Genomic DNA, 26,993 nt, shown 5'->3' with positions numbered 1-26,993 from the left:
ATGGAGGTGAAGAGATAGAGGGGAAGGGATAGAAGGGATAGAGCGGAGGGGACGAAGTAGGGGCTTCTGGGTCAGCAAGGAGGACAGTCATTAATAGCTGAATTTATCAGCAAATAATTTAAGGAATGAGTTGCATTGTTCAGGTGTAGAGGTGGAGAGTGCGTCAGTACTGGGCTTGAGCAGGGTGTTCATGGTGGAGACATCATTGATGATGGTGTAAAAATAGGCAGACTTGGTGAGGCTATCTTTGTAAGCGGAGAGGTGGAGTTTATAGTGGTAGACCACCAGGATGGATGTTTTCTTAATAACGTGATGTTTTTTGGTGAGCTGGGGTCTGATTAATTTTGGAGCATGGAGTACTGCTACATTGACAGAGCAGACTCACAGGGCAGTCAGCGTCCATTAGGTGGTGGCTTTGGACGAAGGGTCTGCCAATGTCCGCCCCCGCTAACCTGTGGCGTAGTCCCTTCACTGTGGGCAGGCCAAGGGCAGTAAGGGCCCCTCCCATCAGAAGAAGGGCCCACTCCATCTCCGGCCACCAACAAGTCGTCGGCGTCCCCTTGAAGACCTCCAGGTAGGGCTCAATGTCGTCCAGGGGTGGCGCTTCAGCAACTCCATCTGCAGTCGTGGGGCCTTCACCACGTCGAGGGGCAGCGCCACGGCCGCGGGCTGTAAGATGCCAGAACGCCATCCGCTGTTCTTCATGCTGCGTGGCCATCGCCAGGAACGCCTGGGTCAGGTGTCGGTGGGCCGGGACGAGTCCCTCCTGCATCTACCCCCCCCCCCCGTCAGCCAGCACCAGGCCATGGCGGGTGGGTTCGGGCCCGGAAGTGGAAGATGTCAGTAGCCCGGTTGGAGGTGAGGGCATTAGGGCAATCAGTCTCAACGTGAGGTCCGTGGGCCATAGTGAGGGTCTGCGAAATACTCTCCTATAAATGCTACAATTGTGCTGCCAACAACAAAGCAAAGTGGCCATTTCTCCCATCCACGTTAACTTTAGGTCAACAGAAACTCCGATATGATTGTGATCAGTGATACTTCAGTCAGCTGGCGATCGTGGAGAAATATTTGAGTCAGACCACATCATCAAGGGATCCTTAATCAGTTAAATTTAGAAAATATGCACCCAGTTATATTGAGTTTGGTTTTATTGAAAAAGGGAGTCAAGGGAGACTCAAATGCGTGACGTGTCTCAAAGTGCTACTGAACAAAGACATGAAGCCAGCCAAGCTGAAGCGACTTCTGATTACAAAGCACCCGGAATATGGAAGGACAAAACAAACAGTTGAAAGAGGGAGGATTAACATCTCTTTGCACAAGTTGCATCAAGTGGATTTATTACTAAGGCAGAAGATGAGTTGTTGGATATATCCTGTGATAGAACATTGAAGGCAAGAGTCCAGCAGGTGAGTCATGCATAATTATGGCGCTCCCACTCACATATAAAGTATATCCTGTACTCACTACCAAGGCCATGCAAACATTGCTCCCCTTTCCTAGAACTGACTCTGATTCAGTGCTTTTTATCACTGAATTATTATTTTAAGTTGAAGCACTTGAAAGCCAGCTTCTAACCCTTTTTTAAATGTGGGGTTTATTTACTATTAACTATTAATTTCACTCAGTTAGAAACCTTCCTAAGCCCATAAGACTATTTGACAAGCGCCAAGGAGAGAGGAGAACAAAGATGAAATACAATAGGAGGCTAATTGAACAATGGTGGAACTAAGTAGGCCAAATAGGAAGTGAGTATTTTAATAGCAAAACAGGAAACAACAATTTTATTCTGAACCTATTTCTATGAATGCAGGCATAGCCGTTGGCTTGTTCCATGCACTGAAAATGTCCACAAAGTACAATAAACGTTGGCCTGCTGTCATTTTCCACAGCAATCATTTAATTTGGCCTGAAGGAAATTATTGGAAATGGGAATGAATGGAGTCGTTGAACAAAAAAATAAAAGTTAGAAATATGATCACAAAAGATTAATTAAACTGTTCTGTAATTGTACACATCCATATCAGTTATATTGATGAAGTGGTTCAAAGCATTGATTGATTAGATGTAACATGCAGGGTTTCCCATTAATGTATTAGATTGTGGCGGCCCAACCGTCAAATTTGAAGCGCCAGTCTTTAACATTGCAAACAAAATACAATATACTGTTGTATTCCACTAGTTAGAAGACCTATGGCATTATTTCCGTTTAGTTGATAAAAGTCCATCATGTTCTTTCTCTGAGGCCCACAGCCAACCTAGCCGGGCTTTGTAATCATCCTGAATGCCTCCTTCAAGAAGGCAAGTTTTGCTGAAGTGTTATCAAACAATGCATGCATTGGCATATCCTAATTATTTATCTCAACGGAGCGATCCTATAATGACAAACAATTATTATTATTATTATTATTATTATTATTATTATTATTATTATTATTATTATTATTAATATAAACCTTTTTGAATGTTATTGCAGTCCAAGGTGGCTTTGGATGCCAAATAGTGATCCCAAACAGTGAACGAACAAAAAAAGGATCCCAAAACCAATACAGATGTTCAGTCAACAACAGAAGCTATGTTAATCAAAAGCTAAATAAACTGGTTGTACCAACCAGTTTAGTAACCGGTTTATAGTAACATTGAGAAACGTAGGAAATGTTCTATTCTGACACTGTTTGCTTTGGTTTGAAAACCATAACAGGGGTGCGGCCTCACCCGGCCATTCCCAAGAATCGCCTGTGAGGTTGCTTCAACCAGTCATCAACCACACACACTCCTCTTTTTTTTTGCTTTAGCTTTCTGCTAAACCTTAAATACATTGCATTTTTTAGCTTTGCCTTTTATTATTTACCTATCTATTTTATTTCACTATTTTTATTTTATTGTATGACAATGTTTCTATGTGAAGCACTTTGAGTCTGCTTAAATTGCTATATAAATAAAGTTGCCTTGCCTTGCCTTGCCTAACATTGTAGTAATCTTTTCTCTACCCTTGGCACCTGATTCCCAAATCCAACATCGATCTGGGAAACGATAGGGACTTTTGTTTTTCCTATAAGAAAGATCATAAGGGTCTCTATGCACCCTTTCCTTACTTTGTCCAGTTTGTGAACAGCCAAGCTGAAAGCTGTGCTCATCCGTTTCAAAGCATGAACCGTATGAAGGAATGACAGACGTGAAGCTTATGTTACACAATTTTACGATCTTGATGGAAACATTGCATACATCTGACGAACATCTTGCTACTGGCCTGCAAGTCTTGAACTTGGGTAGGGCGCACCACCAATGCAGCGTAGTTTAGGATTGGGATGGGACCTCAGATCAATTCACGTTCCAGGCAATCAGTGTAAGGCCTTTCACAAAACGGAGAGTGCTGTTGATCATCAACAGTCTTATGACCGGGTCGTAAGACCCTTGTCTTGCTGCGCCAATTGGCATTGAAGGTTGTTCTATCCTGTGAAATATCTCTTCTGGTGTCTGTGATTGGGATGCTTGATTGCCAAAAGAAAAACAAGATCAATGGCAAACATGGAACAATACTCTGAAGCATCTACAGCAGCTAAACATCTCCAGAATGTACACCTAAATTCCCTCCTCTGCAGCACAGAGGAAAGAAATAAAACATATATGTGATGCATCCACAAATGCCTTAGATAAGGCAGACCCATTGCTTAAGCTAGCAAGCTAGTCATGTGTTTTGAGGATGTGTTTTATATGATATGAAGTCAACGTATTCCTTGTGGCAGAAGTTTAACTAGAGCTAGTGAGTAAACTGACCCTGGCATTGATGCCCGCAAATGATTGCCTTCTGTTCTTTACCCAGCTAGTTCTTCTAGAGGGTTCCAATCCACCGAAGCAAGGTAACAATGGAAACATGAAAAGAGCTAACAGGCTGCAGTAATTTAAGACCAAACTCATTGTTTGGGTTCCCCATTTAATCTAGACATGAAAGAAAAAGAATTCCATTGCCCTGGAAACAGTAAAGCATGATATCCTTGCCTCCCGGTGTTGATGCCTTAATGGCTTACTACTACATTTTAGGAGGTTTCTCTCTGTCACGGACGACCTTGCCCTTGGGGGCAAATTCTCCGTTAAACTTCCCCAACATCCCTCAAGGATCTATCTTAGGGTTAGTCTTTAGCATTGCAAATGAAAAAAAACACACACAAAGCGTGACTATTAATTTGTATAAAAAAAATACATTATGCATGTTGGATTAAAATATACTGTTGAATGCAACTATAACAATCTTAAACAATGGAATAAACCTTTTGGAAATACACCCGGTTTGCTTTGGATGCGATACATACTAACATCCCTAATAGTGAACAACATAATGCAATCAAGACAAAAGCACCAGTCGTTAATCACCGAACCATACGATAAGTTTGGTAAACTCCTTTCCAAGCTACGATGGCTGATACTGGCCTTCAAGGTTTCAGTAGGTACTTCCAAAATAATTTTATCATCCACGACACCATTGAGTAGCCAGTTGTGTCAAGATGTTACTTGATAGATGTATTAATTGTATTTAGTTACTATTAGTAATTATTATGATCTGTAAGACTATAGGACATAGCTTACAAGTACGTTTGAGATCCTAAGTTAAATTGAGTGTGTAAAGAGCTGTTGGTCGGTTCTTGGCAGATGTAAACAACAATATTTGTACAGAATTTGACTGTGTTTGGGAGATACTTCATGAACCACCTCCAGGGTGCAAGCTTGTTTACCTTGTATCTCTGAATAGCCCATGTGTTTAACAATTGCTACTCTCCGAGTCATAACTGCCCTGAATCAATGAACCGAAGATTAAAATTACATTTCATCAGGTGACATGAGGGACTAAGCACTGTCACTATCCTGTCCTAACCCCACTCACTTCCGGATTTCTCCTTTGTGTCTGTAGTGTAATGTTTTTCTCCTGTGCTAATGAGGCCTATGCAATTATCTCTGCTGAAAAAGCCTACATCAAGTTCAAGTTCTTTATTAAGTCAAATGCACAACAAACATGTAGTACTATTCATTGCTGGCAATGCACAGGCACTAAGTAGTAAATACAATAAAATAAAATAAAAGTTAAAAGTCCAAATAATTAACGGTAAGAATACATAGTGCCGTTTAAGTTATTTTGTGCATGTGGGGGGCATGGTCAGGTGATCACAGTCGAGACTTCAATAGTCTTGTGGTTTGTGGTAACTCCCACAACGGTTTTGACAGGAACTCAGTGAAAGGTTCATGGCTAGGATGGCTGTGATCCACGAAGGTAGACTGGGCTACCGTCATTTCAATGTAGGGTCTCTCCCAACCCATCTGCCTCTGAATCAAGTACTTTCTGTCTAACAGCCCCCAGACTCTCAGAATGGGCCCTCAGCCCTACGACCCCATCACACTCAGCACTGGCTCCCAACAGGGCCGTGTGTTGAGCGCCCTCCTCTACACCCTCTACACCCACGATTGTACCCGCTCCCAGTCCACCAGAACCATCTTCAAGTTCAGTTGTGTCCGGACGACACAACTGTGGTTGGACTTATCTCAGGAGGAGATGAGACAGCATACATGGAGGAAGAACAAAGACTGGCAGCGTGGTGTTCAGTCAACAACCTCATCCTGAACAACACAAAAACAAAGGAAATTATTCTAGACTTCCGTAAGAACAGTGCAGCCCCCCAACCCCTACTTATAATGTAACAAATCTGTCCTAACCCAACTCACTACCAGATTTTTCCTTTGTGTCTGTACTGTAATGTTTTTCTCCTGTGCTAATTGAGGCCTATGCAATTAGTCTCTCCTGGAAAAGCAAGTTCAAGTAGACCTACTACAAGTTATTTATTAAGTTATTATAGGCGCCCCCTCTGGCTGCAGGCGCACACCTCCTTGTTGAGAGCAGTTGTGCGCCTGCAGCAACCCCGCACCGTGGCTCCGTGTAGGCTACCACAACGTTTCCGCCTTTCTAGAAGTCTCAGCCCAAACACATTCATTAAGATCTGATACCAGCTTTGGGTGGACTGACTGAGTTTAATATATACACATGGAGGGATCACTTTTCGGGTCTTTACTACATGAGTATCTATTTGACAGAGCCAAATGGAATAAACCATTGGTGTAAGGTGCCAAACGGGTCAGACCATTGAGCAGGATGCATAAGGGGCCGTCGACACAATAAACACAATTAAAGGGTTCATTCCGTTCATTCCCCAATATATGTAATCGAAGTGCTTAACGGGCACTATATCGTGGTTTACTCATTCGATAAACTGCAACATTGGAGTTTGTCTGTCCGTGATGTTAAAAGGTTTGTTGGATATCTTTTTTTTTTTTTTTTTTTTTTTACAATATTTGTATACCAGTAGGCGACACAGTATTCCGGGTTATATAGAGCACGGGGCACTTTGTTGACCTGATGTTTATCAGACCTAAGCTGTTACACAGCTGTAACACATATTTTACTTAATGTAAATAAATGTGTACAATGATTTATTAACAGAGATAAATGAAACCAAACGTTTAGTGTGATCTCGTCTTTAGACCGTTTGCCTACGGCTTTGCATCAGGAACCTGTGACCCAAACGAGGAGTGGCTGGGACGCTCTTCGTAGAGAGTCACACACAATTCATCCATTCATTCCACTCATGGCCTCACACGCAGGATATTCGCTTATTTTTACATTGGCTAGCCTTACACTATTGTCAGTTTGACACAATCAAAGAAATACTTTTTTTTAATTTTAATTCGTTCATTTTTCCATTTGAGGTAAGAAAACACGACATCTGTAGTCCACTATATTCTCTTGTTGTTATTATTCAAATTATTAGAATTGACCGATAGCCTATATTCGATTTATGACGGTTGGTTCTCTTAAATATAATCATTGACGCATTTACACATTTCAATGCGTGTCAAACACAGCAGCCATCGGGGTTAAGGCTGGCGGGGTGAAGGATCCCTTAGTGGAAATAAAAACTCCAAAAATATTCCCGTGCGTCAATAATCATTAATCATCATCAAGGGGCCGCGGCCATGCGATTGATTGATGATGAATACAATTAATTATAGCCTAATAGGCCTACATGACTGCTGTAATAATGCGTTGTTGCATTGTTGCTGCTGCACTGCATTGTGAACAGGAAGAATTGGGCAGGGTAAAGCATTAAATTAAATGCCCCAATACCCCAAAAGACCCCAAATACCCCGATTGAAGCTGTTTGTAAAACGGTAACCTGCACTGAAAAAAGGGAAATATTGGGTCTTTGAATTTACGAAAGTGTAGTTAGTAAAAGTAACACAATTTATTTAGATTCTGTTTGTGAACATGATTTAATCAAGTAGACCCAAGTTGTTTATAGAGGTTGTTGAACTAACTAGTTTCTTACAAGTTGGATGAATTTAATCAAATTAAAAAAACGAACTCATTGTAATCGAGTTTGGTCTCTGCTGGAAATAAAGGTGTCATTAATCCCTCCAGAACAGTAGGGGGCGCTTCATTCATGATGTGGGGCGCTTAGTACCGGTAGTTGTGTCAAAAAAAGAAGAGCCCTCCGAAGGAAAGAGCGCGAACAACATTTAACGGAAAGTCTACATGCTGCAAGAGGTCAAGGCCCAATATCTTTAAAAGTAAGTTCTTCAAATTTATATAGTTCCTGTAAGCTTACTTGGGCGACAGTCCACTTGAGTGCTGTTTTCAAACAGTATGGCGATATAACAATTAGCACTAAAAGAGCCTGTTAACTCTGTGTATTTTTAGCCTCTTTGCATTAGCCTACATGTTAAGCTCACACACGGTAGTTAATTTAACGTTAAGGTAGGACTGTAGACGGTAACGTTAATCGTCACTGTGTTTTTCTCTACTAGACTAGATTTCTACTCCAGACTGTGACTATTGCTACGAAATAACTACGAAATATTTAAGTTATAATGAACTTATATGTGTGCGAGCGTGTGTGCGCGCGCGTGCGTGCGTGTGTACGCGGTTAAATGCTGTTGTGGCTGTGAATGTGTGTTGCTCCAGACACAATAACATAGGCCTACATTAAAAATCGAGCTCAACGTGTCAGTTCACAATTCCCTCTCCTTCAGAGCTCATGTTTCATGTTCTAATGTTCATTTGTCATAGGGCTGCAGGATATATCGGCATTTCCAAGGGGATACAAGATTTGACAATATCGTTTATATCGATATATGCGTTAAAATGGTCCGTTTCCGCCTCAAGTGTCTGCGTTTGCCTTGGAGACTGCGCGAGCGCGACCCCTCCCCCTCCCACTCCGTCTTTCCGAACGTGCCCTGTGCAAAGACGCTTCATTCCCGCCCCCGCCGAACCCTCACAAACACATCAAGCATGGAGGATACTGGTAAAGAAAACGAGATGGCGGCGTGAGATGAAATTGTTTCAAAGAGGAGAAACAACGGCTCCCATAATATGGAAATGGTTCGGGTTTAAAAAAAACAGATGAGCTGCAGGTAATCTGTAGAGAGTGTAGCAAAACCGTTGCGGCTAAAAGTGGAAACACGGCAAATCTGTTCCACGATTTACAGCAGCGGCACAAAGTGCAGTATGAGGAATGCTAAAACTCCGTGGCTGTGCTGCTGCATCACCGGCCGCGACAGCTTCTTCTGCCCCGAAACCAGGGCCGGGGCTCGGCATACGCGACCTAGGCGTCGCCTAGAGCGGCAAATGTGTGGGGGGCGCCCTCTGGTGGCGCCCTGAATTAATTTTAATATACGAAACGAGCGAAGTTAAACCAAACATGTTCCCAAATGGAACGGAGAAGGGAGGGGGCGGGGTATTAAAGTTATGGCGCACTGAAACCCTCACCGTAGTACGCAGGACAATGCGACAAAGCCATCTAACCCACTCTATAGAAAATATCGAGATATATATCGTATATCGCCATTCAGCCAAAAAATATCGGGATATCATATTTTGCCCATATCGTGCAGCCCTAAAACGCACGTCTGAAATAAATGAAATAGAGCCATAAATATGTATGTGCAATAAACAATCCTGTCATTAAAAACACTGCAGTAATATTCTCTCTCCTAGAAATCTTGTTTTTTTAATCTTGCTATTTAATGTTTCCAGAAAGTGTAATTAAAAATAATGTCTGCATCTAGCACATTTGCTTAGTGATTTTGTTGTACTACTAATTTGTAATTGTTTTGATTGATTTAATTGTGTGTGTGTTTTGACTGATGCTAAATATTTTCTTTCACAGGTTCACTGTCCTATTTGCATATCATACAATCAAAAGGCTCTGTAATGGTAGGTACTCGCACATGAATTTAAGCCCTAAATTTGCATCTTCATTTACCTGTACAGGTAAATGAAGATGTGTTGTGTTTAAAGACCTATGAATTTATTTGGACATTTTTCTATCTTGTTTTGAATTTTGGTAGTGAGCCTTTTTTTTCTGACTTGACTTGATGATCTTGATGTATGTTGCAGGATTAGGTCCAGGGAATGTGGAGTTGTAAGGGGTGTACAGAAACCGTATCAAGTAGGTCCAAGCTTTTACATCACTACAAGTTAAAGCATTCACATTTTGGACGTAGTTCTCGTTATCCATGTACATACCAGCACTGTCCATGCACATTTAAGACGTGGAATGCCCTTATTGTCCACCAAAGTAAAATCCACTCTACAGGTGCTCCTCACAAAAAAGAGGCTATATTCAGTTGTCACATTTGTAGTTGTAATGATTTAACATCAGAGAAGGATTATTTTTCTCATATAAATGCACATCTCAAACGAAACGAGACTGTCATTTGTATGTTTTTAGGCTGTGACTTTAAGACAAACATTGATTGTACTTTTAAATCACACAAAAACCGAAAACACTCCAATCACACATTGGTTGATTTTAAACCAGAAGTAGTTATAACTACAGGGATCTCATCTGTGGATGAATTGGAAGCAAATAGTGAGGAATGTGTTGATGTTGAGCAGTCAGATACTGCCATTCCTTCAAACACTCATACTGAAGACTTGCAGAAGGTCATTGAGCATAGATTTGCAGCTGCTTTGCTAAAGTTAGAGCATTTGGTCCATGTGCCGACTTCAGCTGTAGATGAATTTCTTGGGGAACTCGATCATTTGATCTGTTCTGCCCCTGTGCCATTATCTTGTGACACGGTGCGTGACATCTTTCATCAGAAAAACCTCTCTGTTGATGAACTTATAATTAGAGAAACTGTTGATGCAATTTGTTCTGGTAATCCAGTGCAAAGGTCTATACAAAAAGGTGGCTCTCTAAGTACATCCTATCTGCGAAAGCAGTATTACAAGGATAACTTTGGGGTTATAGAGCCAGTTGAATATATTCTTGATGCCAAAAACAAACGCAGTTTCCAATATGTTCCAATATTGAAGTCCTTACAGCAGCTGTTAAGTAGAGGGGATATAATTACACAAGTTGTTGAGAGTCATCAAAGACAAGAAGGCACATATTCAGGTGTGACACATCGGTACAGGTCCGCAAGGGACGGCTCTCTATTTAAGGAAAATTGTTTCTTTGCTTGAGAAAAGCCAAGGATCATCCTAAATTTTTATGTTGATGACTTTGAAACGTGTAACCCACTTGGCACCTCACGAAAGAAACATAAGCTTTGCGCTGTTTATTGGGTATTGGCTAACTTGCCTCCGGGGTCTCATTCCGCTTTGTCGTCTATCTACTTGTCAGTATTATGCAAAACCGATGATGTGAACACCTATGGTTACGATAAAATCTTTCAACCTCTTCTGCAGGATCTAAAAACTCTTGAGGAGCTCGGCGTTTATGCCCCACTGTTAGGTGAGTCACTTAAAGGTACAGTATTCAGCGTAGTCGCTGATAACCTGGGAGCTCACAGTGTTGCAGGATTTTTGCAGAGTTTTTCAGGGGAATATTATTGCAGATTTTGCACAGGAACCAGCAGTGATATTCAAGTACATTCAGTTGCATCTGGTGCTTTTAGTCTGAGAACCAAGGAGCTTCATCAGACCCATCTCAGACAAGTCAAAGATAGTACAAGTACAAGTTGTTTCGGAGTGAAAAGGGAATGTGTCTTCACACAAAATCTGTCTCATTTTAACGTCATCTTTGGTTATCCTCCTGATCTTGCCCACGATGTGTTTGAGGGTATAATCCCAGTGGAGCTTGCTCGTTGCCTGACAGTGCTAATCTCAAAAAAGTACTTTACATTAGCAGAGCTGAACACTGCCATATTGAAGTTTCCATACAAATGGGCTGACAGGACAAACAAACCCCATGTTGTGTCTCAGACTTTCTCCAGAAGAAAAACAGTTGGCGGAAACGCACATGAAAATTGGAGTCTGCTGAGGTTCTTGCCTTTTTTGGTGGGCTCACGTGTACCTGAGGATGAGCCTGCATGGCTCATCCTCATGGATCTGAAGGACATCACTGAGCTTGTTGTTGCCCCCGTCCACAGTGATGACTCAATAGCTTTTTTGGAAAGCAAAATCCTGGAGCACAGACAGCGGTACCAAACACTTTTCCCAGACATTAAGCTCATCCCAAAACACCATTATTTGGAGCATTACCCCCAAATAATTAGGCTGTTTGGTCCAGTTGTAGGACAATGGACGATGCGTTTTGAGGCTAAGCACAGCTTTTTCAAACGGATCATCAGGCATACAAGCTGTTTCAAAAATGTGCCACTTTCCTTAGCCTCAAAGCATCAACTGATGATCGCTTACCACCTGAGCTCTCAATGTCTTAACAAATCAGACCTAGAGGTTTCAGCTGTCTCAACTCTACCAGTAGACCTTCTCAGAGAGGAGATAGCGCAAGTCATCAGGCAAAAGTTCCCAGACACACCTGAGGTCCAACTTGCAAAGTGTGTGACCACCAAGGGCATAACGTATAGGAAGGGGATGATACTGGCCCACAGAGCAACAGGTGGACTGCCAGATTTCTGTGAAATTGAACAAATCTGCATTTTACACAACAGTGTATTTTACATTGTCAGTGAGCTCTGTGGCTGGTACCAAGAGCATTACAGAGCCTTTGAACTCAGTACACTATCAACAAAAACATTCACACTTGTGGCAGCCAGTGAACTCCTTGATGCCTATCCACTTGTTGATTACAAGATTGGATTAGTTCGGATGGTGACTTTGAAAAGACATATTGAAATAAAAGGTGTGTGTGCGTGCCATACTACTATATTGTATACTGGATTTGACATGATGTCTGATTAATATTCTTTGTGTTTCTGCTGAATAAAGATGGCCATGCCTGTAATCGTGAAGATCTTGCTGACTGATGGCAGCTGTCAGAGGCTGAGTCTTGCACATGGACTCCCTGAATCTCTTGGAGACCTTATGACTGAAGTGAAAAAACAGTGTAACCTTGAGGGAAACATCAGACTTCAGTTTATGGACTCATTGTTTGGGAACGAGTTCATGAACCTAACTTCTGTTTCAGAGGTGCAGGACAGAGGGACTCTAAGAGTAATGGATTTGTCAACGCCCACAATGCAACTTGAGAGCTCTCCAGTCCTACACCTTCAAGCATCAAGTCCTTGCTCCTCAGCAAATGACTCATCACTGTCAGGAGAACTTGTGGATACAGATATACTGTCATCAAATGAGTCCACAAGCTCACGGTCCTCCTGGCCAGCTGTGTTTCATGTACCGAAGTTACCCTATGATGCAGAATTACAACTTCAGCAGGCAGGTGTAGTTTACATTCAAAATGGCACTGTCCTCACTCCAAATCCCAAATTGAAGTCAGCCATCCTTGATGGATTAGTCCAGGAAATTGTGCAGTATAAAGTATATGTTAGTGATAAGGAGATGGAAGAAGTAGCCCAGAGTCTCATCAAGAAACATCCATGTCTAACTGAGAAGGGGTCCGATACTGGCCATGGTGGATGGAAGATCAGTTTGTAATATAAACTATCCAACTACCGCACACAACTGAGAAAACTGGGATGCCCTGAAGTGACGGTGAACTCTTTAAATCACAAACCTGTTGGAAAGCGCAGCGCAGCCTTTGGCATCAAAAAGGCAAAGAGAGCAGAAGTAAATTTTTGCCCGACATACCCATCAGCAGAAACTGAGGAGAGTCTAGAAGCCATGCGGAAAGCTTTACTCCTGGATGTAAAGAAGAGGAACAATCGAGAGGCTGTGAAGCTCAAGATGGAAAAGACCTTTGCATCTAGAAGACATGAGATTGTTCGTGACGCACCGATGGTGGAAGATTTTATGGCGAGATGGCCTGCTTTGTTTGAAGTCAGTGAGGTAAGGTTGATCTCATGCTGTTTTTTTTTTATATAGCAAATCATGTGTCTGTACTTCATCTCCCTCCTTGACTGTCCTGCTCTGCTTTTGTATGATGGTGGCATTCTCCCTGAGTCCTCTGTGCTTTTTCAGATAAACGCTGAATTCAAGAGAATAACCACCGTGCCACTACAGTCTAAGTTCCTGTCTCAGCTGGACCTCCACTCTGACAATCTGACAAGGCTTTTCCAAAAGAGAGGAGGACAGCTAGGGGAAAAGCTCAAAAGAGTCACTGCACAAATTGCTAATGTAAGTGATGCAGGCCTCCTACAATCCTAGAAATGTTTTTTAAAGAATTAGTGCTTCCTTTTTTTTGGTTGTCTATTTCTATATTCTACCTCTTTTCTAATTCCCTAAAATCTTCCTCCACCATGGAGTGCATGGAAAGGCTTGCACAATCATAGGAAACTTGAGGAAAATACTGTGCACCCTTGGGACAGTCCACGTTAAGGTAAGGCATATGAGCTGAATTAAGCCACTAATCTAGATAATGTCCTTTCAGTGTGATGATGTAGATGCTGGACGAGAGTACATCATCAAAGGAGTCTGTGTCTACATGGGGGAAGATCCAGATAACCTAATACAGGAATATGTGGTATGTATATTATTCAGTGCTTACGCTCTTTTTCCACTCTTCTCTTATTCTCATTCTTGTGTTGTCACTGGTGCTGAAATTATTCATCAATTAAAAGAATAATCATTATAATTTTCATCATCAATGGTTTGCTGTTTCATACAAAAAAAATATCTATACATTGTTTCTGGGTTGATGCTAAATTAACTTAAAGGTATGTTGTTTAAGAATTACTCCCATTTAGTGGTGCGGTTGTAGATCACAAGCAACTCAGTCGTATTTTTCATGCTGCATTCACGTGAAATCGGTTAGATGGCAGACGGACAACAGCCGCTGCAGGTAACGGCGTAAACAAGTGGTCCGTCAGCACGAGGCAAAACAATACACGTGACAATATGTTGTCATGGCGATGTCGTACTGTTGACCTGACCCACGTTTTACCGGCTTTCTCTGGACTTCTGTGACTAAGATGACATCTGGTTTGTTACCGACGGCCGTCTGCCTGACTGCACCTGAATGCAGCATTCATGTGCAGTCCACACAGCACTGCAGTGACTTTTCACAGACGCCACCTTGACCTGAGCCGACAGCTCCGGTGTCTCCGCTGAGTTTCCGTGGTTTCCTACCGTCACGCTGCCACTGAACGTAAAAACATGGCGACACCACATGGCAGCAGCACCGAGTTACCCGCTCCATGTAGATATGAATGATATAAACGGCTCATTCAGAGTTTACCAGAACACTTAAGTTTGTTGTCTGGGTAATTATTGATGAATGAAAAATGTACTTTTAAACGAAATAATCGATTTCCGTGAATAGATAACAGGAGAACACAATGTACCTTTAAAGGTAGAATAAACAACTTTTTGTCAAATTCAGCAAATACCTCATGGACCGCCAGCAGTCTCATCTGTACATGCTGAATGAGAATGCCATGATTATACACAGCCATGGATCTGTGCAACAAAATGGCTCAGACTGCATTACCTAGATCTATAGTGTCACTGTTTTATGTTTGTAATTTTCTTGAAAGAGCTTGGTGAATAGTTTTGATTTGTCTATCTTTGTTTAACTTACCTTTTTGTCTGTTTTGTACAGAGCCTGGACAACACCATCACTGAGGCAATTGAAGACACCACCCTTGGCATCTATGTTGTCAAACAACATGCCTCAATTGAGGAAGTAGAGGACATTGGCATTGTTGTTGAAGGCATCAAGGTCTTACAAGACCTTGATAATCTAGCATTAGCTGTTGCAATGCTGTTTGGGCTTATGTATGTCCTCAACCTTAACTACCCTGCTGAGCTCCGCTACACCTTTGAGGTCATCCAAAAGATTTGGATGGAGCTAGATGGAAGCAAGCTTTCAAACAAAGCACTAGCGTTGAAAAACAGGCTCTCTCAGTGAACTGTTCAAACTTGACTGCACCTTTGCTTATTTCTCTGTGACATTACCTTTTTTTGCAAATCTTCTTTAAGGTTAACTGTCATGGTTATTTCTTTTCTAATTCAGTTTGTGGCATACATTTGATTTTCTGGGTTACAGGGTTTCCCAGTCTGTTGAGTTAGAGATTATTGCATTTGCACTTGTTAATGTTGTGAGAAACATCTGCTGTAGTGAGCTGTATGAGCTGTATTTGTGTGAGCTGTATTTACATTTGTGTTTGACACTGTTTTGCAATCTGATGTTTACATCAAACACAGTTCAACATGGTGTGTCCAGTGTGGAGCACATCTGAACATACATGCATGTTAACTGACACCCTGTCAATAGTTGTTGTATCTGATGCTTTATTGTGGTCTTGAGCTCAGATAGTGTCACGTTCTCTCATTTTCTGACACGAGATGGAAAACCAATCACTTTTATTGGTGTTGTTATTTTATATTTGCTCTTAATGATGCACTAGTACTGTTAACAATGTTTTTAAATGTACTACTACTGTAAGTGACTGAAGTATTTTTGTTTGTGGTTTGTGTTTTAAATCCACTGGTATTATAATGGTTATAGCATTGTATTTCTATGCTGAAGTTACTGTTGGAACAATACAGTGAATTTTTTCAATGCACTCTTCATTTTTTTTTTATTTGCACACAACACAAAACTGCTTTTAAGTAACATAATACATTTAAATAGTATTAGCATTAACAAATCAAGTTTGTCACAAATCAGGTATCCTGAACATGATATAGTCACTTCCATACTACTTAATTAATTGGTGTTTGCTAACTTAAAAAAAATAAGTTAACCAACTTGATTATTTTAAATTTCTGAACATGACTGGAATGTGTTGGCCTAACTAGTAAATAATAAATTGAGAGAAATAAGGATATTTGTCAGTCTTACACATTCTTATCATGTGGGACCGATGTACACATTAAAATCAAGTAAATCCAAAGGATTATTTTTTTCAGTGTGTGATGCTCACTTTATTCTGTGAACGCTTTCATGGTTGCCACCTGTGGGATGAGCTTCCCCGATGCCACGATGTAATCGGCAACCCTAGAAAGGCAAAGGGCTATTATTATATCATATCATATGTTTGTTGAGGGTTCACCGCATGGGTCTGTGCCTAAGCCAGAATGTCATTTTTTAGGCCACAGCCGCTAGCCCTGAAGGTAACCAAATAGGTCACAAGAATATGACTGGTCGTGCCATGACAATGACCTTTGTTTTTGGACATGGTCATGCGGTCGGCGTCACAAAGAAGGATTGTTATATCCGTTCCGTTTGCACCTAGATTTAATGTCAGACAAACCGGTTCACCCACATGCGATAACTGAAAAGATAAATGAAAAGTACACACACACACACACACACCAATAGAAAAGTGGTTAGAAACAGCAACATCATAAAAAAAAACCATATATAAATCTCGGTTTCAAGGTTCTGGGTTTGATCCATATGGCCGGCAGTTTATTTCACTGCAACAATAGAAAAAAGATTATTAGGTGTTATAGCATATACAGTAGCCTACATGTCTTGCCAATTTTGGGGCATCCCCTAAATACCATTCATTAATTAGCTCAGTTTGGGGATTATCCTCATGCAGTATTTGCATGGGGATAGTTTCAGTGGCACCAATAAAATGCATGTGACTGCTACCCTTACATGCATAGCCATTTGTGCTAGCCTAAATGCTTTGTATTATGAACTGGTAATTTCAATGAAGGGTGGAAGATATCATTAGACACCAAAGGCAATGAAAAAACACAATTACGATGATACTTTATATCATCGTATCATCTTATCTTCATTCTCTAGACTAGCACTGCTGCCAACAGCCTAAACCAAATTGTGGATTGGCCTGTATCCACTTTCACAGTCAACTTGTTGTTATATAAGGATTTGGTTTAATATGTTGTGTGGTGTATGGTAGTTTGCCTGGTTGAGTGGAGAATCAACAGCAGATTGTAACCCTACAAGATCAGTATAATCAAGTGCCTCAAGTACAACAGTGTAATAATAATAATAATCACACTATGCTCATATTCCTAGATCTCACTAGTTCCGGATCAGCCACCCCATTGCCAGCATGGTGGCCTTCATGAGAAGACGCACAGCTTTCGTGCTGCTGTCCATCACAGGACTCCTGGTGCTTCTTATAAGCAACCCCGCTGAAGAGTGGTGGACTGCCTTGCAGCAACCCTTCCAATCTGAGGATTTGATTAAATGCGCTTGTGACAAGTGTATCCCAGAGGGTGATGACTGGTTCATGGCCCATTTGAACCAAACAATCCATCCCTTTCTCACTCCACAAAGCAATCTCTCAGCCAAAGATTTCCTTTGGTGGAAGGTAAATGCAATCAACATTCAACATTCCATTTGGCTCCACTGGTCTCTGACTTGATCTCTGACTTTAACCCACCAGACACAAATAAACAACAAAATAGAAAATTTGATTTTGAGCTCAAAGAAAAAAAAATCAGGCATTTGATATTGTAGTACCACTACAAGCAGCACAAGGATAGTCTCACCAATAAATCTTAAAATTAAAATTAAATCTGATGGCAGACTCAAAACTTCCATCTTTTGCTTCATATTTACTTCGACCAATCACATTGCTGGATGCAGGCTTCCGTTTGCTCATAATTACCAAACAGGAACTTGGCGAGTGTCTTTAAATCAACATCCTGCTTACTGGGCACTGTCAAAACACTTCAAAATACAATCCTCTTGTGAAATCTTTATCTATTTGCGCAGATTAGTTTCTTTGGGTAAAATAAATAAATAACAGGAAACAAGGCCCGAAGCAGTTTCTGCTTTCTGGGAAGGAATCTGTGCCTTCCCCCCCCCCAGAGCTTTAAAACAAAGGAGACAGCCTAATCTGAGATTTGAAAGACGATTAATCGTTCTTTCTTCTTCTTTGTACGCCAGAAATTACAGAGTGACCCAAACGACTTGGCCGCCTTCAGAAGAGTCGTGGACGAAGTGTTTAAACTCTTCCCTGATGGCAAGGGCTTCATGAACTCGGGGTCCCAGCGCTGTAGGAGCTGTTCTGTGGTAGGAAACTCTGGGAACCTGCTGGCCTCGCACAATGGTGCCCTCATTGATTTCAGCGACTTTGTGTTCAGGTAGGTCCAAGTGACACAGATTTGAAAATGATATCCTTCCAGTTGAACTTTGACCTTTGGCAGGCACTTTATTAGGCATTTTACATCCCTTAAATTTCTCTATTTACTATGTCAAGTTATCTTTTATTTCTTACATTGATTCTTGCAAACATCATCACTTAATTTTGGGCAATGCAGCCCAAAATTGTGAGCAAACTCACATTAAAATGAATAATGGATTCATTCTGCTCAGTTTTGAGCTACTTAAATCCCTGAATATAAAACAAATAAACCATATTTACAAAAAAAACGATGAATATATAATGTATATAAAAATACAAATCAATACAGTGTATGTGTACACAAGTTACATTGCTGAACACACAGAATGAATATACAGGTATTTCTCGTAATGACCACTGTTTAGAATGAACGGAGCGCCTACCAAAGGCTACGAAGAGCACGTGGGGAAGAAGACCACCTTTCACATTATGTACCCGGAGAGTGCCGTGGATCTGACGGACAACAGGACCCACCTCATGCTGGTCCCCTTCAAAACGCTGGATCTCCAATGGTTAATTAGCGCCTTCACCACCGGCTCCATTAAGTTGTGAGTATGTGGGTATTATTAACGGGGTGACCCACATCATGCACACACAAACACAGTTATACACACGCACACACACACACACACACACACACACACACACACACACACACACACACACACACACACACACGTAAGCAGTGCAAAACCAAAGCCATTTGGGTCATTGTTGAGCTTGTGGCCATCTTGGTTATAAACAGTAGCTGGGTGGAGGAAACAGAATTATCTTTTGCAAGAATATCTTTATAAACATCTGTATCTGTAATGACATTTAATTGTATATTAACAGCACATACCTACCCGTGAAGGCAAAGATCAATGCTAATAAATATTTGGTGAGAGCAATTCACTTTTTTTCTAAAAATAATTGTTTGATATCACTTGTAACTGTAAGGCTAACTATGAGTTTATCACCCACCTGCAGGTCAGGATTCTCAATCCTCAATTTATTAAGTATGTCTATGAAGATTGGCTGATGAATAGCGGAGGATACCCATCGACTGGCTTTCTGGGTCTGATGCTTGCAATACACATTTGTGATGAGGTAATTTTCCTTATTAAATAATATATGTTACCACCTGTCCTTTCAACACCCTTTGCAAAGTATACTGTTAAATCAGAGTGTCCATGTGCTTAAATCATGTTGAGGATCAGGGACAATGGGAAATACAACATTGCTCAATGATCTCCAAGAATCTACAAAATGTTTTCGTAACAACGTCGATGTCTACACACCACCTTGGTGGCTGCCACACTCCCATATAGGGGACCTTTACGGGGCCCCTCAAAACACAAGGACGCAGAGTGGTGGTGTTGAAAAACGGTTCATTGTACGGTTTGCAGATAATGATACATGGCCTGGCGCTCTATGTTGCCATCCACAAGATTTCCTGGAGTGTGTGTGGTGATGGCTGGTTTAATGGTTTAACCTGTGGGAATTGATGGCACAACGCATAACAGGCGTGCCCCACCGAGCCCCAGAGACCAATCATTCTGACTCGGGCCAGGTGAGGCTGCTTTAACCAGTCATCATCCACACACACTCTACAACCAACAAAAATGCATGCATAAGTAGCCTATAATATATTCCTGGGTAATAGACATGAATTGAATCAAATAGTTTTTATTTTATTAGTTTTATGCTATTGTTGAGGAATTAACCACTTTAAACTAGATCAAAACTTTCCCATTTGCATGCTTTAAAGGATTTGAGCCCAGGTTCATTGTTGACATTGTTTATGTCCAGTAAAACAACCGTGATTTTCTCTCAAAACCCAGTTTTGCGGTCTAGGCCTTTTCCAAAACTGGGCAGTTAGCAACGCGTCCATTGACATCCATATATACCAGACGAGTGTTTAGCAGCTCCCTAGTTGTATCTTGTTTTATCCAACACAACTATCCTGGCTAGGAAGCTTCCTCCAATAATGGCCACAAAGGAACAAATCGACATCTTTCAATTTTTTTTTCAAAGTTGACATTCCACTGCGAATGTTCATGAAGGCACGCAGTAAGAATGAAAGTTGTATGAATAGGATGAGACTGTGTCAACAGGTCACTTTTTTCCCTCCTTCCCAGTCCATTGCCAACCTACTGAACCCGTAAAGGGACATGGGGTAAAAAAAAAAAAAACACGTTTCTCGTCGGCACAAGAATACGGAAGAGGATTAGGGCCACACATAAAAAAAATAAAATTCTGACTTTATTCTCAGAATTCTGACATTAATCTCAGAATTCTGACTTTAATCTCAGAATTCTGAGAAAAAAGTCAGAATTCAGACTTTAAAAAAAACTGTCTGCAAAACAACACATGTTCCAGTTTCACTCACCTTTTGGTGAGTGAAACTGGAACATCTTCTGGAACCCCTCGAACCCGCAAGAAGTCGCTAAGGGAAGACATCTTGGCACAAGTAGGCTAGGGCTACTGGCTACTCTGCGTGCGGTTTCCTCCAACTGCATAAAGCAAAGTGTCTCTCCCACGGAGGTCGGTCCTTATGCCTCGTGCCCACTGCATCCGTCCGTGGACTGATCCCCATTGACTTTGAATGGGGACGGACGCACAATGCATCGTGGATCCGTGCGCTCCGTTGGAGCCTTCAAAAAATTGACCCGTGCAGGACTCTGGCCAAGGCTATTCGCAATAAACAAAATATTGAAAAGCAGAGTTGGTTGGGCCGCTTTTGCCATGTCAGCATCATGGACAGCATTGTAGCTCAGCTGACGTGGAAAACCATCTGACCAACCAGATCTATGGATCTACCATGCGACTGTTTGGGCTACAATTCCTTTAGAGATACTTTCTCGTGTGCACAAGATATTTCCTCGTGAGCACCAGATACTTTCTTGTGCTCACGAGAAACGTTTACGTTTTTTTTTTTTACCCCATGTACTTTTACGGGTTCTTTTTCTAACTTTGTTCAGTGTTTCACTATGGGAATCGCCTCGGCGTGACCTACTATAGAAGCTCCAATTACTACATGTCTATCCTTGACAGACAGGTCGGACTGTGCCAAGGGGCCCCGCCCCCTGCACTTATACAGTCGACCATCCCTCCTCACACCATTCTCGCTTTTCTTCCCGTGAGAAAGCTACTCAAGCTCCCTCAGCTCATCTAGGCTAGCTTTAACTGCTTAACAGTTCGCAGACATGCCGTCAAGGATTCCGTCACAGAACGCGGTTACAGGCTTTTAACCTGGATCGGCTGAGTAAGTACTTCGTAAGAAGATATCGGTTTGCTACACTGTATTCTCCGGGCAGTGTCCGCGTAAAGGCAAGCTGCTATTCCAGCTACACTGCATTCGTTTACCGGTGCCGCTGGTTACGGTGTAGTTTACTTTTTACGGCTAACGTGTCAAGACGAGCCTACCACGGCACAGTTAGCATTAGCTTGTTAACTGAGCCAAAACACGGTCAACGAGGGTCAACGAGGCTGTATCCCGCCTGTGCCGTGCGTCATGCGGGGCGTCCATATCAGGCAGGGACCCTCACCCAATGTGCTTAGCATGTATGGGTATTAAACATGCTCAAACTTCGCTAGCTGACCTGCATTCATGCACTCACTGTGCATCACTGCCGGAGAAGATACTGGAAAGGAGGCTGAGGGTGACAGTGGCTAACAACCAGGACCCTTCCATGGCAGTTACCACTGCTAAAGCCTCAACGAGCACCCATCAATCCCAAGCCACAGCTAGCTGGGCGGACATGATGGAGGCAGTATCCCCGCTCGTGCCTCCGCTATTCGAGGAGTTCCTCGAGGCAGGACTGGGCATTGAGGACGCAGAGGGCGATGCCAACTTTGACCTCCTCAACATGGACGAAGTGGAGGAAGAGGAGGACGATTCCACTTTTCCTGTCCAACAGTCCAGACCCCCTAGTGCCTCTGATACTGTGCCACCAATGGACAGTAACTTGTACGAGGTTTGCAAACGGGCTGCTGCAAAATTGGGCATCCAATGGCCTGCAACCCCGGATGCTGAATGGGAGGAGAGGGACCTATATGACGGCAAAAGGCTCCCACCAGCCCAACCGCCGTCTAAGCAGCTCCTACCAGCAGTTCCCGCCTGCATGAAGGAAATGAGCCGCTACTGGTCCAGCCCTTTTAAGAGCAAGCTTCAAACCAAGGGCTGCTCTAAGCTGGAGATCCACGGGATGGGTGAGCTGGGGTTGGCCGAACCCCCAGCTGTTGAGCCTTCAGTGGCGTACCACCTCCACCCAAACCGTCGCTCTCGCTCTGCTTCTTCGGGCATGTCTCTGCCTGATAAGATGGACCGCCTCACCGCATCCACTTATCGTAGGGTATATAAGTATGCAGCACAGTCGGTATGCTCGCTCAATGCCATGACACTGCTGTCTGCATATCAAGCTGAAATACTGGAGGAAATGGGCCGCCAGCTGGACTCGGGGTCCCCTAACCCTGCCCTCTGGGATGAGATTTGCATTGTGAATGATCTCGTCCTGCGCTCCTTACGGGGCGCAGTTCAGGGCTGTGGCCGAGTCATGGGACTTGCAGTCTCAGGTGAGAGAGCGTTATGGCTCAATCTCTCCGGACTGGGTGACACACAAAAAGCTGAGGTCATGGATGCAGCATATGACCCAACCAAGGGTCTGTTTGGTCCAGCTCTGGAGAAGATGAGAGAGACCAGCACTCTCAGGAAACAGGAAGGAGAAGCCTTCGATCTCTGCCTTCCCAGAAAGCAGGCTCCCCGCCCGCCCCAACCAGCGAGGTCGGGCTTTGCGGCCTCCGCAGCGGCGGCGAAGGGAAAACAGGGGGGAAGTAGGCCTCAGAGGGCCTACAGACCAGCCAACAGCCTAGGTCAGAGAACCCAAGGCCATGGGGCAAACACTCCTTCGCTGCTGCGGCAGCCAGGAACCGCTCTCCCCACCCCGGGGATGGGAAGAAGAAGCGTGCAACCTAACGCTCCCAGCTTCTCTCTCTCCCCCTCCCATGAAGAAGTTAAAGCTCCATGGTTCAGGGACCTGGATAGGTTCAGGTTTTCCAGGTGCCCTTTTTCAGTCTCTCCCGCCTCACGTTCAGGGCGAGGTGAGACAGGGGCAACAGGTTACACAGTGTCACCAAGCACTTTCACTCTGTTCGAATGTGAAAACTATAAACCCGGCATTTTTACAGCCAGGCCAAGGGCTAAGGGTGAAATGCAGCTGTGGGCGGTGTTTTTTGCCCTAAAACACTTTCTGCAATTTATCCAAGGCCGCCATGTCTTAGTGAAAACAGACAATACCACTGTCGTGGCATACATCAACCGGCAGGGCGGCACTCGCTCACTGAATCTAAACAAGCTAGCTCGAGAAATTATTATGTGGAGCAGCACCAGGCTCTTGTCCCTTCGGGCAACACATGTAGCGGGCGTTTTGAACAGAGGAGCAGATCTTCTGTCCAGAAGGAACCCCCTTTACGGGGAATGGACTCTGAATCCACAGGTTGTGAGACAAGTTTGGCGGAGATACGGCCTGGCAACCGTAGATCTCTTCGCCTCGCAGGAAAACGCTCAGTGCCCGCTGTTATCAGACGCAAAGGCTCCTCTAGGGGTAGACGCGCTGGCCCATACGTGCTGCTATATGCATTCCCCCCTCTCAGCCTAATCTCCCCCACCCTAGCCAGGGTGAGGGAACAGGGTCTGTCGCTAATCCTGATAGCACCGCGGTGGCCATCCAAACTTTGGGTGGCAGAGATAATACAACTCCTGGCGGGTGAGCCATGGCCTCTTCCCCTGCGCAGGGATCTTCTCTCCCAAGCACACAGGGAAATTTACCATCCGCACCCAGACCGCATAGCGCCCTTGGCTTGGCTCGTGAGAGGTGAAACTTGAATGCTGCAGGCCTACCTGCACAGGTCGTTGACACTATTCAGAATGCAAGGGCCCTTTCCACTCGCCAGCTTTACAGTGGTAAGTGGCGGGTTTTTGAGGACTGGTGTGACTCGAGGCACGCCATTCCGTATCAGTGTTCCGTGGTGGACCTACTGTGTTTCTTACAGGAATTGTTGGAAAAGGGTAAGGCTTTTTCCACGATTAAAGTATACCTAGCTGCCATCTCAGCTTGTCATGTTGGCTTTGGGGATAAGTCTGCAGGGCAGCATCCCTTAGTTTGTCGCTTCATGAAGGGGGCGCGACGCAAGCTCCCAGTTTCAAAGGGACCAGTGCCCCTGGTCCCTTTGTGGGATTTATCAGTGGTGCTGGACACCCTGTCTCATCACCCATTTGAGCCGTTGGAGTTGGTGGGGATGAAGTTTGTGTCGCTGAAAGCGGCACTGCTTTTAGCTTTAACCACAGCTAAGCGTGTGAGTGATTTACTCACACGCTTCCTTTCTCCTCTGCGGAAGAGTAGAGACTTAACACACTATGCCCAGTGCGGGCACTGCATGTGTATGTGAGCCGGTCGGCTGCTTTTAGAAGAGGGGATCAACTGTTCGTGTCTTGGGCCACTCCGCATAAAGGCAAGCCTTTGTCTCGTCAAAGGCTGTCCCACTGGATTGTAGAAGCTATATCTCTTGCTTATGGATGTAGGGGCTTGCAGCCCCCCCATGGCTTGATGGCCCACTCCACAAGGGGTATGGCTACTTTGTGGGCCTTATTCAGAGGGGTGTCAGTACATGACATTTGTGCTGCGGCGAGCTGGGCTACACCTCACACTTTTGTTAAGTTTTATAGACTGGATGTCTCAGGGCCTTCTGTGGCACGAGCAGTGCTGGAGACAGTCTCCCCAGGCTCCATGTAATATGACTGCCTGGTGGAATTTGCATGGCTTCGGGAGACATATGCAATACGGGAGTGGTCTATATCTCCCATAGTGAAACACTGAACGAAGCTAGAAAAAATAACTTTGGGTTACTTAACGTAATCCCTGGTTCTTTGATAACAGAGTGAGGTGTATCACCAACACGTCCCTCCTTGCATTTACACGGAAAGAAACTGGTATAGAATGGTGTGAGGAGGGATGGTCGACTGTATAAGTGCAGGGGGCGGGGCCCCTTGGCACAGTCCGACCTGTTTGTCAAGGACAGACGTGGTGTAATTGGAGCTTCCATAGTAGGTCACGCCGAGGCGATTCCCATAGTGAAACACCTCACTCTGTTATCAAAGAACCAGGGATTATGTTAAGTAACCCAAAGTTCCGTACCAACAAGACCTTTGGTCGAATCATTAACAATTCCCAATTTGGGAACGCGCCTACACTGCAAGAGGGGGTGAAGTGAACAGGAATCTTGACGATTGTCATCTGGACATAGACAATGTCAACAATAAACCTGGGTTGCTGACAAACTGGCCAAATCCTTTAATTCACATAGAAATATAATGGCAATGTGTGTCTTCACAGGTGAATGTCTTTGGATTTGGAGCGGACCAAAATGGAAACTGGAGACATTACTGGGAAGAGCTCAAAAACAAAAGACTTCAAACTGGGTTGCACAGTGGAACAGAAGAGTACAGACTCATTCAGAAGTTGGCAGCTAAGGGAAAAATTTCTTTTTTTCCTGGACATTAATCATTACAAAAACACACAAAAAACAAGCACAATATTTGAGGTATGAGCTCCAAATTTACATAGAACCACAATTCAAATATTTTTTGCATGCGTTGCCCATGTCATCTTTACCTATGGAAATTAAGCAGAAGTGAATATTATGACAATATTATGACAATATTATGAAAAATTAATTCTTGCCTACACTGCAAATTAATTGACAAAGGGCTTAAGTCTAACGTTGACACCTCTCTACATATGGCTCATCCCATCCGGACAGGAAGAGAGGGAGAGGGCTTCATGAAGGCCCCAAAGAGAAAAGGAGCACCTTCATTCTTCTCATTTAGTTTAGCTGGCCCCAAGTTGATCACTAAAACTGTATCTCTCTATATCCAGCTGACCTAATTTTCTCTCTCCACTTACATGTACTGACTTATATGTTAAGGTTGACTAGTCAATGTCACAGTCCAAGTTTAACATTTTCTGCTTTATGAATGTATTCCACAATCAAATACTGTGGTATTGTTGCATATTAGTTGAACTTATGCTATATTGTCTGAGTAGAAATTGTTTTCATTTTGCCGATCCATGTCACATCCAAGGTTTGTCTCATACAATGTTCATATATTTTACGAAAAGTTATGGACAATGTTTCGTAATATTCCTATGAATGTCAACAACACGAGTGATCAGTGCACCCTAAGTTAGCAAGCCCCAAGGACTGCAGAACCACAAAACATTAGTCTCAGCATTAAAATGCATTTTGATAACATTTCTAGCGAGAAATGTGCCTTTTATTGTCACAATCTTTGTTCATGATTGTATATGATGTATAGTTAGTTAGTTAAACTGCTCTTGGCACCTTTCATGCTAATTTTGGGTTATAAGGGAGTTCAATCGGGATAGGCATCTGTTTAAGAAATTATATATTTTATTACACAGCACATATTTCAAACGTGTGGAGCAATGAGCTACATTTTTGTTTCCTGATCCCCCCGCCCCCCAGTTATTGTA

General features: G+C 43.1%; 2 protein-coding genes across 7 annotated transcripts; both read left to right on the top strand.

The window, feature by feature from the left end:
* Positions 1-643: 643 nt before the first annotated feature.
* LOC307084469 (CMP-N-acetylneuraminate-beta-galactosamide-alpha-2,3-sialyltransferase 1-like) lies at positions 644-26,993 on the top strand. 6 transcript variants are annotated; one of them, XM_079748866.1, is made up of 9 exons: positions 644-1,406; positions 5,341-5,644; positions 17,343-17,640; positions 18,222-18,418; positions 18,825-19,007; positions 19,294-19,339; positions 19,429-19,548; positions 25,833-26,040; positions 26,260-26,993. In XM_079748866.1, the coding sequence occupies exons 3-8, from the start codon at positions 17,380-17,382 to the stop codon at positions 25,998-26,000; spliced, it is 975 nt and encodes a 324-aa protein (XP_079604992.1). In that variant the 5' UTR covers positions 644-1,406; positions 5,341-5,644; positions 17,343-17,379; the 3' UTR covers positions 26,001-26,040; positions 26,260-26,993. The 6 variants fall into 6 exon arrangements, with proteins under 6 accessions (XP_079604992.1, XP_079604995.1, XP_079604991.1 ...); XM_079748869.1 differs by lacking the exon at positions 5,341-5,644 and having other exon boundaries at positions 644-858; XM_079748865.1 differs by lacking the exon at positions 5,341-5,644.
* LOC307085123 (uncharacterized protein) lies at positions 12,243-15,677 on the top strand. The gene is made up of 4 exons (XM_079749798.1): positions 12,243-13,234; positions 13,367-13,522; positions 13,776-13,868; positions 14,946-15,677. The coding sequence occupies exons 1-4, from the start codon at positions 13,070-13,072 to the stop codon at positions 15,252-15,254; spliced, it is 723 nt and encodes a 240-aa protein (XP_079605924.1). The 5' UTR covers positions 12,243-13,069; the 3' UTR covers positions 15,255-15,677.

Source organism: Pollachius pollachius (assembly GCF_949987615.1).
Source record: "Pollachius pollachius genome assembly, chromosome: 13".
NCBI classification, from domain to species: domain Eukaryota; kingdom Metazoa; phylum Chordata; class Actinopteri; order Gadiformes; family Gadidae; genus Pollachius; species Pollachius pollachius.
The sequence above is the reverse complement of the archived record's forward strand: the minus strand, read 5'-3'. Positions and strand labels throughout refer to the sequence as shown.